We start from the raw sequence: 13,504 nt of genomic DNA, 5'->3' as shown, positions 1-13,504 counted from the left end.
ATGTTGCCTAATCAAGGTGCTATTCTGCTACTCTAAGTACATCAACCATGAATGACGCCGTAAAGACCGGTTCGCTCGCCATGAATGACATTTTTTACTACTAAATGGTATACTTGTACTCTCCTAGGGTGTTCTAAAGCTTGATCGTGTAGTCACGAGATACTAATACAATCTGTCAATTTTCGATGGAGAAGGCCACCGAAAGCATGTCCTTAGTGTGGCCCACAAACCTACAATAGAATAAAATAGAACCAAGTTATGATCTTAATCATTCAATCAGGACAGAGCGTACATCTCAAGAATCATAAAACTAAGTAAATTTTATATAGAGCTAAAAGGAATGAGAATCAAATTAATGTCCAAGAATTTCCAAAATTCGTGTGAGTAAGGCTACTTAGCCAAAGAAAACTCCGTCGTATGAATCTAATCTTTACTCTCTGCACCCATCAATGAAGATCTCCGAAGCACAATCACTATCTAAAAAGAATAAACTTATGAAACTAACAAAAAAAAATTATAGAACTTGAAAAGAATCACGTGGCATTAGAATAACATCAAAATGATTTCTTCACGTTTATTTAAGGCAACAAGACAACTCGGGCCAAAATACACTAGCACTCAACAGTTCCGAAACAAGTGCTACGCCCTCATTATTTGTTGGCACTTCGCCATTTCCGAAAGCAAAGCTAGCAGACAAGCTCGAACCGGAGGAAACTCCGGACGGATTAAAATAGAATAAAATAAAACCAAGTTATGATCTTAGTCATTCAATCGGGACAACGCGTACACCTCAAGGATTATAAAACTAAGTAAACTTCACAGAGAGCTAAAAGGAATGATAATCAAATCAATGTCCAAGAATTTCCAAAATTCGTGTGAGCAAAGCTACTTACCTAAAGAAAACTCGCTCGTTTGAATCTGAATCATTACTCTCTGCACCTATCAATGAAGATCTGCAAAGCACAATCACTATCTAAAAAGAATAAACCTATGAAACTAAAAAAAATTATAGAAACTTGAAATAATCACTTGGCACTAGAATACCAACAAAACGATTTCTTCACGTTTATTTAAGGCAACAAGACAACTCATGCCAAAAATACTAGCACTCAACAGTTTTGGAACAATCGCTACGCCCTCGTTATTTAATTGGCGCTTTACCATTTCCGAAAGCGAAGCAACCGGACATGCCCGAACCAAAAGAAACTCAAGACAGATTAAAATCGAATAAAATAGAACCAAGTTATGATCTTAGTCATCCAATCAAGACACCCCGTACACCTTAGGGATTATAAAACTGAGTAAACTTCACAGAGAGCTAAAAGGAATGAGAATCAAATCAATGTCCAAGAATTTCCAAATTTCATTTTAGCAAGGCTACTTACCCAAAGAAAACTCAATCATATGAATCTCAATCTTTACTCTCTGCATCCATCAATGAAGATCTGTGAAGCACAATTACTCTAAAAAGAATAAACCTATGAAACTGACAAAAAAAAAAATTTATAGAAACTTGAAAAGAATCACTTGGCACTAGAATACCAACAAAATGATTTCTTCAAGTTTATTTGAGGCAACAAGACAACTCGACCCAAAATACACTAGCACTCAACAGTTCCAAAACAAATGTTACGCCCTCATTATTTCATTGGCACTTTGTCATTTCCAAAACCGAAGCAACCGGACAAGCCCGAACCGGAGGAAACTCGGGATAGATTAAAATAGAATAAAATAGAACCAAGTTATGATCTTAGTCATTCAATCGGGACAACGCGTACACTTCAGGGATCATAAAACTAAGTAAACTTCACAGAGAGGTAAAAGGAACGAGAATCAAATCAATGTTAAAGTATTTCCAAAATTCCTGTGAGAAAGGCTACTTAGCCAAAGAAAACTTGGTCGTATGAATCTGAATCTTTACTCTATGGACCTATCAATGAAAATTTGTGAAGCACAATCACTATCCAAAAAGAATAAACTTATGAAACCGACAAAAAAATTTTTTATAGACACTTGAAAAGAATCACTTGGCACTAGAATACCAACAAAAAGATTTCTTCAAGTTTGGCAACAAGACAACTCAGGCCAAAATACACTAGCACTCAACAGTTCCGAAACAAGTGCTACGCCCTCGTTATTTCATTGCCACTTCGCCATTTCCGAAAGCGAAGAAACCAGACAAGCCCGAACCGGAGGAAACTCAAGACAGATTAAAATAGAATAAAATAGAACAAAGTTATGATCTTAGGGTCTATATGGTAACGTTCCGGAAAAAGTGTTTCTGTTTTCAAAGTGTTTCCAGAACACTTTGAGAACAAAAATGCGTATGGTAAAAAAGTGTTCCCAAAGTGTTCCGGGAACACTTTTGAGAAACAGAAACACTTTTGGAGCAGAAATAAGAAACAAGAAAAACTTGTTTCTGTGTTCATGGAACATTTTTTAGAAACACATTTGGAACATTTTTTTAGAAACAATTGGGAACAATTTTGTTTTTGAACAAACTTTTTTCTCTTTTGTTCTTGCATGATGTTGACACTTGATTTTTTATCATTTTATTTTAAAAAATTAATTAAAAATATGAAAAAATTCATAAAATTACAAAATCAACCTTGGAAGCTTTGGCCTAGCCTTAGCAACCAATTTTGAACAAAAAATATTTTTTGTACTATTTGACATTTTGCAGATTTATTTTAATAAAAAAATAGCCGAAAATAAGGAAAAATAGTATTTATGGTCAGAAAAATGTGCAAAAATATTTCATATTCTTATTTTAATCCCCTTTTCATTTTGGTCTCTTAAATTTAAAAAAATTTAGTTTGGGACCACATGCCTCTTCATTGAACATAATCCTAAATTGACTAAAAAAATTCATTTTAAATCATTTTAGAAAAAAAATTTCTTTTAGAGTCATGACATGAGATTTTGATACCTTGCATCTCATTTCAGTCCTCATGTTTGGAAAAATTGCACAATTGGACTAAAAGAACCTAAATGCACAAATATTTTTCATTTTAGTCCCCGATTTTACTCAAAGTGTAATTAATATTTTTATAGGGTCCCCGTTTAAAGGTAATCATATTTTTAACTACTTGGGAACATTTACGTGTAACTCATAATTGTAATTTTTCCTATCTATAGAAAACATATTTGATGTTCTCGTTGTCTAATTCCAATTCGTCTTCTCTTTTAGTTTTTTTTTTTTTATAGTTGATTTCGTCCATATCATCATTTGATAAATCGTGCATAAATTACTTATACATATATTGGTCCAATTTGATTTAGTAAATTGAAAAAATGCGATTTGATTTGATTTAGCAAGTTAAAAAGATAAAGACATTTTAATTTTAATATATATAGTCCCCTTAATTAAATGAAAAAAATTAGGAACAATTTTTTTGCAGCTACCAAACGCATTTATTTTCTTCTTCTTTTTTGTTCCGAAACAGAAATTTTATGCAGTTACCAAACGTGTTTCTGTTCTTTTTTTATTCGGGGAGCAGATTTTTTTTGCAGTTACCAAACGCGTTTTTGTTCCCAAAAATCGTTGCTGGGAACAGAAATAAAAAAAAATGTTTCTGTTCTAAAATTTGTTCCGGGAACAGAAACGTTATCATACGCAGCCTTAGTCATTCAATCAGGACAACGTGTACACCGCATGGATCATAAAACTAAGTAAACTTCACAAAGAGCTAAAAGGAATGAGAATCAAACCAATGTCCAAGTATTTCCAAAATTTATGTGAGCAAGGCTACTTACCCAAAGAAAACTCAGTCATACGAATCTGAATATTTACTCTCTGCACCTATTAATGAAGATCTGCGAAGCACGATCACTATCTAAAAAGAATAAACCTATGAAACCGACAAATTTTTTTTTATAGAAACTTGAAAAGAATCACTTGGCACTAGAATACCATCAAAATGATTTCTTCACATTTATTTAAGGCAACAAGAAAACTCAGGCCAAAATACCCCAGCACTCAACAGTTCCGAAATAAATGCTACGCCCTCATTATTTCATTGGCACTTTGCCATTTCTGAAAGCGAAGCAACTAGACATGCCCGAACCGGAGGAAACTTAGGACAGATTAAAATAGAATAAAATAGAACCAAGTCATGATCTTAGTCATTCAATCGGGACAACGGGTACATCTCGGGGATCATAAAACTAAGTAAACTTCACAGAGAGCTAAAAGGAATGAGAATCAAACCAACGTCCAAGTATTTCCAAAATTCGTGTGGGCAAGGCTACTTCCCCAAAGAAAACTCAGTTTTATGAATCCGAATCTTTACTCTCTGCACCTATCAATGAAGATCTGCGAACCGTAATCACTACCTAAAAAGAATAAACCCATGAAACCGACAAAAAAAAAAATATAGAAACTTGAAAAGAATCACTTGGCAGCACTAGAATACCAACAAAACGATTTCTTCACGTTTATTTAAGGCAACAAAACAACTCAGGCCAAAATACACAAGCACTCAACAGTTCCGGAACAAATGCTACGCCCTTGTTATTTCATTGGCACTTCGCCATTTTCGAAAGCGAAGCAACTAGACAAGCCCCGAACCGGAAGAAATTCAGGACGGATTAAAATAGAATAAAATAGAACCAAGTTATGATCTTAGTCATTCAATCGGGATAGCGCGTACACCTCGGGGAACATAAAACTAAGTAAACTTCACAGAGAGCTAAAAGGAATGAGAATCAAATCGGTGTCCAAGTACTTCCAAAATTAGTGGGAGCAAGGCTACTAACCCAAAGAAAACTCAGTTGTATGAATCTGAATCTTTACTCTCTACACCTATCAATGAAGATCTGCGAAGCACAATCACTATCTAAAAAGAATAAACCTATGAAACCGACCAAAAAAATTATAGAAACTTGAAAAGAATCACTTGGCACTAGAATACGAACAAAACGATTTCTTCACGTTTATTTAAGGCAACAAGACAATTCAAGCCAAAATATACTGGCACTCAACAGTTTCGGAACAAATGCTACACCCTCGTTATTTCATTAGCACTTCACCATTTCCGAAAGCAAAGGAACCAGACAAACCCGAAACAGAGAAAACTCAGGATAGATTACTCGTACCCTCAATCGAGCACGGATCCACCACTAGAATCAAACCAAACCATCGTGCATATGAAATGAAATGCTATAGACGGCTACAAGACTTTCAAGACGCAATGCGAAAGAGACATGATCACTTGCGGGCGGAGACGCCGGCAGCAAGGCCCCCAAAGGCGGAGCTCGCCGTCCTAGGAGCCGGAGAGGGCGAATTGGCCGTCGGAGGAGAGGACAACGTCCCGGACGAAGTCGGAGCCGGAGCTGCCTCCGATAGGTCGGGGGTGCATTTTGAAGGGAGAGAGAGCAAGGAGTAGTCGCTGGCCGTGAGATGAGGAGAGAGAACAAAGTATTTCTCGGTCGCAAATCCGGAGAGATGGAGAGAGCAAAGCGGAATCGCATGTCATCGGGAGGGAGAGAGAGGGGAGCGTGAATAGTGAAGAGAGACCGAGAGGGTGTCGCACGTGTGAGACCGGAGGCGGGAGCCCATGAGCGAGAGTTTAAAATTTGGACCGAGTAAAGGAAAGAGAGGGAAAATTGGGCCGGTGTAAGCATGGGCCCAATGAGGAAAGGCCAGTGTGAGGCCCATCCATTTATACTCTTTTTTCTTTTTCTTTTCTAATTTGCAATAAAATAAAATAAAAAGAAGAGAAAAAAATGCATAGTTATCTTATTAGACATATTCTCTTTTAAGAAGAAAATAAAATATAAGACCGCCAAAATTAGGTATCAACAGTTGGTAAACCGAAAAGACGAGGGACTTAATTGTCAAGGGTGCGCATGATAACACTTTTGAAAGTAGATTTTTGCTTCTAAAGTGCTTTTGGAGCAAAAATCCGTTTGGTAATACAAATTCTGAAACAGAAATTTGTTTGGTTAAAATTTACTTATAAAAGAAATTTTCACTTTTGAAGTTTGTTTCCCCCAATTTGAGAAGTTAAAAACATAGCTTCTCCAACTCAAGAAGCAAGTGTGGGAGCATAAAGGCTGCTGATGATGTATTCGACAGGCTTCCTGTGAAAAATATCTTCCGCTGGAACTCGATCATAGTAGGAATGGGCACAAATGGTTATGGTGAAAAGGCAGTTGATCTATTTGCTCTGATGCAAAAGGAGGGACTGAAGCCAGATGGGGTCACCTTTGGTGGACTGCTCAGTGGGTTTAGTCATTCTGGTTTGGTTTCTGCAGGCAGAAGATATTTTTTTGAGATGTATGACAATATGGCTGCATGGTTGACCAGTTGGGACGAGCAGGGTTACTCACAGAAGCTGTTGAACTTGTGAAAACCATGCCAGTGAAACCTAATGCGCAGGTATGGGGAAGTTTGCTCAGGGCTTGTCAAATTCATGAGGGCACTGAACTCAGTAAGGATGTGGTCCAGAATCTGCTCGATTTGGATCCATGCGACGGGGGAAATTTCGTGTATTTATCTAATTTGTATGCATCATTAAGTCGCTGGGATGAGGTTAATGTATGCCGCAAGGTAATGATTGATAGAGGGGTTCACAAAGTACCAGGATGCAGTTCGATAGAGGTGGATGGTATGGTGCACGAGTTTGTGGCTTGGGACAGTAGACATCTGCAGATCATACAAATCAACTTGTTTCTAGATGAGATTTCAAAGAAGTTAAAAGAGCATGACCATGAGTCTAATAGAGCTCTAGTGCTCCATGACATTGAGGATGAGGAGAAGGAAACTGCAGTCACCTATCACAGTGAAAGAATCGCCGTTGCTTTTGGGCTCATGAGCACACCACCTAGGAAGACTATCCGGGTGGTGAAGAACCTCTGCACTTGCAGTGATTGCCATTCTGCTCTTAAAATTATTTCAAACGTATACAAGAGAGAAATTATTGCAAGGGATAGGAAAAGGTTTCACCACTTCAAGGATGGATGCTGTTCGTGCAGGGACTAATGGTAAATGGAAACATACTATTGGAGGGCATCATTTGTTTTTGCTATCAATAGATAACAATTCCAAGGTTGTACCTGCGGATCTTACTCACTTCCTTAGGCTGATCAATGACAACCACTTTGACATTAAGAGGCTTCTTTTATCCTAAAACATCGTGTTATTAATATCATTATGGGGAAATATGTCTTTTCTTGCTCATCAAAATTGTGTTCTTCCATGGTTGCTAATCCTGACTTGCATTGTCCAAATGTGTCGCTATAGCGTTTTCTGCATGATATGAAAGAGCAAGTGTCCTGCATTTCTTAAGCAAACTAAATAAAGTTTCATCTCGTGGAGCTGTTAAATGCATGGCAGGCATTCTACCTGCAATGAGAACACATCAGCTTATATTGCTTGGCAATGCTAGTTTCTTTTTAATGAAGTTGGGCTATACTTTGACAAATTTATCACTTCTAAAAAAAATCTCAACATTATTGATGTCATTAAAAGCCTTTATTGGAATGTTATACACGCATTATTATACCTAACCTCTCTGTCGAACGAAGTTACCTAGAGCACACATACACCGTACGAACTCAATTGATCATATATATATGGACACACGTATCTACAAAATATCTCCAAACCTTGCACTTTTTCACACTCTCTGTCTCTCGTATCTGGCTTCTGCTTGTGGAGGGAAAAACATGGTGCACCGAGAGCGCCGCCGCCACCGCCGCCAACCCTGTCTGTACTGCCACCCGCAAAGCTACATAAGAATGGTATGTGGGGTGCATTCATATACATTAAGCTAAAACTCAGCTTGTCCAAGAGATTTTGATGGGTTTTTGTCCCACGTAGTCCACTGTTTTTTCCTCTCTGTTTTTCCCTTATTTCAAGTTTGTCTTTGCAACGATGTTGGAATATTGTTTGCAGGTGCAACATTTGATTGAGAGATGCCTTGTCTTCCACATGACCAGAGATGACTGCATCCAAGCTCTAGCCAAACATGCCAGCGCTCAGCCCGTCGTCACCCTCACGGGTCCCTCCCAACCCCCACCCACCACCACACTCCTCCCCCCCCCGCCGGGGCCATAACATGTACTTATGCTGTTTGTATGCTTTTGGCAGTTTGGGAAGAGTTGCTGAACAAGAATAAAAGCTTCTTTCAAGTGTATTACCGAGTTGTTCCCCAGAGCCATCCGGAATGTAAGGCATCTAGATACGGAATGCACAAGTTCTTCCATGATCATATTGAAGGGCTTTCTTCATTTTTATTTTTATTTTTTCTTGAAAAATATGTTCATTTGACCTCGTACAAATGGTTACTGATTTGTCAGATAAGCCATCGGAGAGGTTCTCGGAAGGGACACAGCAAATAGCAATGAGGTGAAGAATTGAGAGAGCGACCTGCTAAGGAGATAGTACAGAAAAGGTGGTATGCACAGCTAGTTCTTGTAGGCTTATGTTATAGCCGTGATTCGGCATCAATTCTGCCCATGCGCCGGGTTCGTATTAGTTTTAGACAGAAGCTAATGGATTCAGGGACGACGCATTTCGTTCGGTTTACTATACTGTAATTTTCGGGGCTGCGAGTCATCTCTTATCCATTCAATAGCAACCTTCAGGCAATGAACAAAAGGTACTAGGAGTTCCACTCTATTTTTGACCTACACAAAAGACTTCTGAGAAAGTTTCTTGATTGTAATAATTCGCCTCTGTTTCTTGATTGTAACACTTTCGCTTACCAAAAAATTTGCGAACCATGGCATAAGATTGGAAAGCACAGAGGCAGATCAGTATAAGTTGACCGCAACACAATTTTAACAGGTTGAATCCAATGGAAGAAACCCAAAGTTCAAATTCCTCTTTAATATGTCCCAACGATTATGATCGAGAGGTAAACCTTACGTTGTTGGCCCCTAAGATTGTGGGGCGCTCGGAATCCGAGTATTTTCGTGTACATCAGTCAGGGAGTTCCGAATTTTGATCAAGAATGGGTTGCCGATTACCAAAATATTCATTGCTTAATGGTTTTAACGCTTTTCAGGGTATCAAAGGACCACATCGTATGCTGAGACATACCAAATGAGAAGTGTATCTTCGGTTCGAAGGATAAAAGGTACTGTTAGGAACGACACACGGAAATAACAAGACGTCCCCACCCAATCCAAGAACACGAAGTCGTAAGCTCCAACAAACGATTTCTCCTTCCGCATGCAGAGCTACACAAGCTAATACATATATTTCAAGACGGACACTGCAAAGAACCTTTAACAGCAGGTTCTAATCTCTCCAACACACCCAATTTGAATTGGGTGCTTTGTCAAACATGACAAGGCCAAGTCAATGTGCATAAAACTGACCCAAAACACAACACTTGGCCACCATATAGAAATAGTTTGCAATTATTTACTAGTCGACAGATCGACCAAGTAGCTAAAAGTTTGTTAACAAGCTTTAGCAAGAGCTCCCGCCTGAGTCAGCAGGGGAACGAGCTTTCCCTCATTGTGCATTGCAGTCGTAGCTGTGAGAAAATAGAAACCCACGTCAAAATGGACCATAACAAAGAGCGATATCATGAAATGTGAAAAGTTAAAACTCGGCAGCTGCAATTTCTACTAGGAATAAGAGACTTACCATCACAGCCACCGATATGGTTCCCTCCTATGAACACATTTGGCACGGTCCTTTGTTGGGTCCACTCAGCCAGTGCAGATTGAACCTCTTTCCCATCAGCTATTGAACACCAAATTAGATGCTTTGATCAGTTTTATCGCATAAGAACGGAGAACTAAAGACATATATCGATAGATCATTGCTGTGCACCAGTTTAGGGGGAAAATATGCGTAAGCCATACGCAACAGAATGAAATCACTAGCATTTTCATGTCCAACAGAATCAGACAGTCACTTGGTCCTTCACTATACCTATATATGCCCAATCCACAGAGAATGTTTCATGTATTACTAGTGGTAAACATTCAGCAAATCTTCAGCTAACCAATCTTTTGCAGCCTTAGTTCTCACAATAGAGATCTAAGAGTCCAACAGACACTTCCCTGAATTCAATATTCAGAATAGCAAGATCCAGATCATCACAAGGAAAATGAAATTCTTTTTTTTCCTGGAATCTTCACAGGGTTCTTACAGCCTGTATATCACGATAGACCTTTAGGCTAATGACAAGACATAACAACTCTGGCATAGAGCATAACTTGCAGAAAAACAGTGTGAAATCACGACACTAATGCCATGAAACGAATCTCAAGCAAAACCGATTACTCGGCTAATCAAAGCAAACCAGAATTGCCGGCATCGACACCCTGGAGGCAGGAAGTCCCAACACAGGAATTAAACCGCCAATATGATCCTCAAGGGCCACAACAATTCAATATTTCTCGTTGGGCGTATATAGAAAAAACACACCAAGGGCGAACGCAGTTTACGGGGTCCAACTCGGCAAGCAACTCTACTCGACTTCAGTCGAGTAAGCACTTATTTAAACATCAAACATACAAGCACAACAAGCCATCATTCCCAATGCATATGAATGCAAACACGGTAACAACTTCAGAAGAAACCAAATCCAGCCACAATATCCAGGCAGACCAGAAGCTATAGGGAGCATCTAGAGAGAGACAGGAGCTCACCCTCCTGATCCAGTTCGATGACCTTAAAGTTGACTCCCAATTGAGACAGCAGATCCTTCACGCTGACGCAGTACGGGCAGGTCGTTTTGCTGCACCACCACCACAAGCACTCTCGCTTCACAAAAAAAAAAAAAAACACGGACACGACAATCGACGGCCGCCGCGCGCACCGAAAAGAAGAGAAGAAACCGGGCCAAGAGACGGTTAGTACCTGAAGACGACGACGGGGTTGGAGGACACGAGCTCCTTCGCCTTCGACATCGCCATTTTCCGATCCCTCGCCTTCACCGAAAGAAAATCTCCGAGCCCTAGAGGCGCGGATTATATAGTGCAGGGGACGAGGCGAGCGTTGTTGCGTTTGGGTGACGCGACGCGCATTTTTTCCTTTTTCTCTCCTTTTTTGGGTTAGGCGACGTGTTGGATGGAAATATGATACTTATCCGGAAATATGACGTGGAAAAAGGTCTAGAAAAGTTAGGAAGCCCATAAGACAATATTTTTTGAATAAAATTTCTACGTCAAAAATTCTTTCTAAAACAAAATTTAATTTGATTAAATAAATTTTTTTATTTTTAGAGTATTCTTTTGCTTTAAAAATAATTTTAAAGCCATTTGAAAAAGTAAGAAAAATTTACTTCTCTATAAAAGTTAATTTTTAGAAGAGGGGTAAAAAAAAAAATTTAATTCTGATTTTTAGAGTGGAAATATTGTCATGCGGTACCCTGCCGACCTAGATTTATGTGGAAAAGTCTGTTGGGCCCCATGAGAGTCTTTGGGACGTGACGTGGTGGATTACCTGCCGCTGGATTTATCTTTACATGAGGAATTTGGTGGGCCCCTAGTCAAGTGCGAATCAAAGTCTTCCACATTAACTTATTTATTCATTTTTTTTATACGAGAAATGTTGTCATTCGGTATCCAACCGAGCTAGATTTGTCTTTTATATGGGAAAGTCTGTTGGGGCCCATGAAAGTCTTTGGGACGTGACGTGGTGGATTACCTGCCGTTGGATTTTTTAGGGGCGAGCATGGTTCCAGGATAAAACCGAGAACCTAGAACCGAAACATGTAGAACTCGACCCGATTTCGGGTTCCAAGGTATGTAAGATAGGTTGCGGGTTCCAAAAATTAAGGAACTTGTTCAAACGTATAGGTTCTAGGTTCCACTACCTATAACTTAGAACTTGGACCCTGGATTACGAAATAAATTTTTATATTTTTCTTGGTATATGTTTTTGCACGATCCTACAATATTCTATGGCGTCCAATGATGAATGTATAATCAAAATTCAAACAAATTTTTAGATTTCATATTCCAAAAAATAACAAACGTGTTCCAATATATTGGTTTCGGGTTATAAATGTAACATGTACGGAACCTAAAATCATTTATCTTTAATTTCTCTTAGATGTTGTAGCGTTCGCTCACATTTTACTTAACTAAAAATGAAAAAATAAAATAAAATAAATTGATAGGTTCTTGAGTACTCTGAAATCGACTTTAGAACTTGTGACAAGATAGGTTCCAGATTCCAAGATATGACGGGTAAATTTCAGATTTCAAAAAATGAGGAACCTGTTTCGACGGATAGGTTCCAGGTTCTAGGTTCCAAATGGAACCGCTCACCCTTAGGATTTATCTTCATTCGAGGAATCTGGTGGGCCCCTAATCAAGTCCTAGTCAAAGTCTTCCACAATAACTTATTTATTCATTTTTTTATCCTGCCATCTTTTTTTATCCGACCCAAAAAAAAAACTTATTTATTTTTTCTTTTTCATTTTTTGGGCGGCACTATTGCCATGGCATAGATGACGCGAGGCAAAGCCTCTTTTAAGTGTTTTGACTAACATGCCCTTTTGCTTAACAGATAAACAGGTTTTGTCTTTTGCGTCAAAAAGCGGATTAAAGTTGGCAAGAGGCTGTTTCACGGCAAAAGAGCAACGAAGGGACGAGGAAAGGGTGTATGGCTCATGTTTGTTTCAAAAGAGAATAAATATTTCGAAGTATGTCTTCTCAAAAATAATCATTTGTGTCGCTTATAAGAACAGATAGATAAATAAATAAATAAATATTTTCTTCGAATATTCAAATGTTTGGACACAAATATTACCGATATGATATTTTTCATTAGCTAATTATTTTAAAAGACATAAGCAATCATTTAAAAAAAATTAAAATCAATTGTGGTCTCGAAATCTCTAAAAAAAATCTAGAAAGTTTGAGGAAAATGAAACACAAATCTCTAGAAAAGTTCTCTCAATCTTATGAATCACCGAGCAATCTCGATTGTTCTACTCAAAATTGTTAGAGCGTGCATGAAATCCATTCAATTTCTCTGTTTCTGTTCGAAATTTATTTCTAGATTAGATTTGGAACATAAACTTATTTAATAACATAATTCTATTTTTTTATTTGTGAAACAAATTTCTGTTTCAAAAATAGGTTTGAAGGAGAAATGAGAAATAAAAATTTTCTACTTTTCAAAAAAATAAAAAATTTGCCCTCGTCCCACAGCCGGCCGTCGCCGCCACCCACAACCAATCGATGTTGCCCGCCGGCGACCTCTTTCGACCACAATCGTCCACCATCGCCATCGACCGTCGTTGCTGCCCCCACTGTCGATCACCGCACGCCACTACCGCCCCACCATTGTCGGCCACCTCCACCACCACCACTACCGCCACCCACCTATCGGCCAAACTTCTATTTAGGGCACGCATGATAACACTTCAGAAATTCCATTTCTCCGCCAAAAGCCCATCCGGCAGAAAAATGTGTTTGATAAAAACTTGATCGAAGTAGAAATCCGTTTGGTAAAAAAATTGACTTCCGGTAAAGATTTTTCACTTCTGATAGGATTTTTGGCCAACTTTGAGAAGTAAAAAAT

At 38.6% G+C, this 13,504-nt stretch overlaps 3 protein-coding genes and 1 long non-coding RNA gene across 5 annotated transcripts; 2 read left to right on the top strand and 2 right to left on the bottom strand.

The window, feature by feature from the left end:
* Nucleotides 1-137: 137 nt before the first annotated feature.
* LOC125312923 lies at nt 138-4,042 on the bottom strand. Its single transcript, XR_007197009.1, has 3 exons — nt 3,885-4,042; nt 1,479-1,512; nt 138-491 (listed from the first exon to the last, which is right to left on the bottom strand). It is a non-coding gene; the product is annotated as an uncharacterized LOC125312923 (long non-coding RNA).
* Nucleotides 4,043-6,125: 2,083 nt separating this feature from the next.
* Nucleotides 6,126-7,312, top strand: LOC115751092 (pentatricopeptide repeat-containing protein At1g08070, chloroplastic-like). Its single transcript, XM_030688807.2, has 2 exons — nt 6,126-6,248; nt 6,311-7,312. The coding sequence occupies exons 1-2, from the start codon at nt 6,126-6,128 to the stop codon at nt 6,983-6,985; spliced, it is 798 nt and encodes a 265-aa protein (XP_030544667.1). The 3' UTR covers nt 6,986-7,312.
* Nucleotides 7,313-7,601: 289 nt separating this feature from the next.
* On the top strand, nt 7,602-8,536 carry LOC115751165. The gene is made up of 4 exons (XM_030688922.2): nt 7,602-7,746; nt 7,901-8,006; nt 8,096-8,173; nt 8,305-8,536. Exons 1-4 carry the CDS (start codon nt 7,672-7,674, stop codon nt 8,355-8,357), a joined length of 312 nt encoding a protein of 103 aa, XP_030544782.1. The 5' UTR covers nt 7,602-7,671; the 3' UTR covers nt 8,358-8,536.
* A 571-nt stretch (nt 8,537-9,107) lies between these two features.
* Nucleotides 9,108-10,932, bottom strand: LOC115751100 (glutaredoxin). Of its 2 annotated transcripts, XR_007197007.1 has the most exons (5): nt 10,829-10,932; nt 10,618-10,706; nt 9,605-9,703; nt 9,331-9,491; nt 9,108-9,280 (listed from the first exon to the last, which is right to left on the bottom strand). XR_007197007.1 is itself a non-coding variant. In XM_030688818.2 (4 exons), exons 1-4 carry the CDS (start codon nt 10,882-10,884, stop codon nt 9,415-9,417), a joined length of 321 nt encoding a protein of 106 aa, XP_030544678.1. In that variant the 5' UTR covers nt 10,885-10,932; the 3' UTR covers nt 9,298-9,414. The 2 variants fall into 2 exon arrangements, 1 of the variants encoding a protein (XP_030544678.1); XM_030688818.2 differs by lacking the exon at nt 9,108-9,280 and having other exon boundaries at nt 9,298-9,491.
* Nucleotides 10,933-13,504: the final 2,572 nt, after the last annotated feature.

The sequence above is a fragment of the Rhodamnia argentea genome, chromosome 11, assembly GCF_020921035.1.
Source record: "Rhodamnia argentea isolate NSW1041297 chromosome 11, ASM2092103v1, whole genome shotgun sequence".
NCBI classification, from domain to species: domain Eukaryota; kingdom Viridiplantae; phylum Streptophyta; class Magnoliopsida; order Myrtales; family Myrtaceae; genus Rhodamnia; species Rhodamnia argentea.
This window is presented reverse-complemented; position numbering and strand designations above follow the sequence as displayed.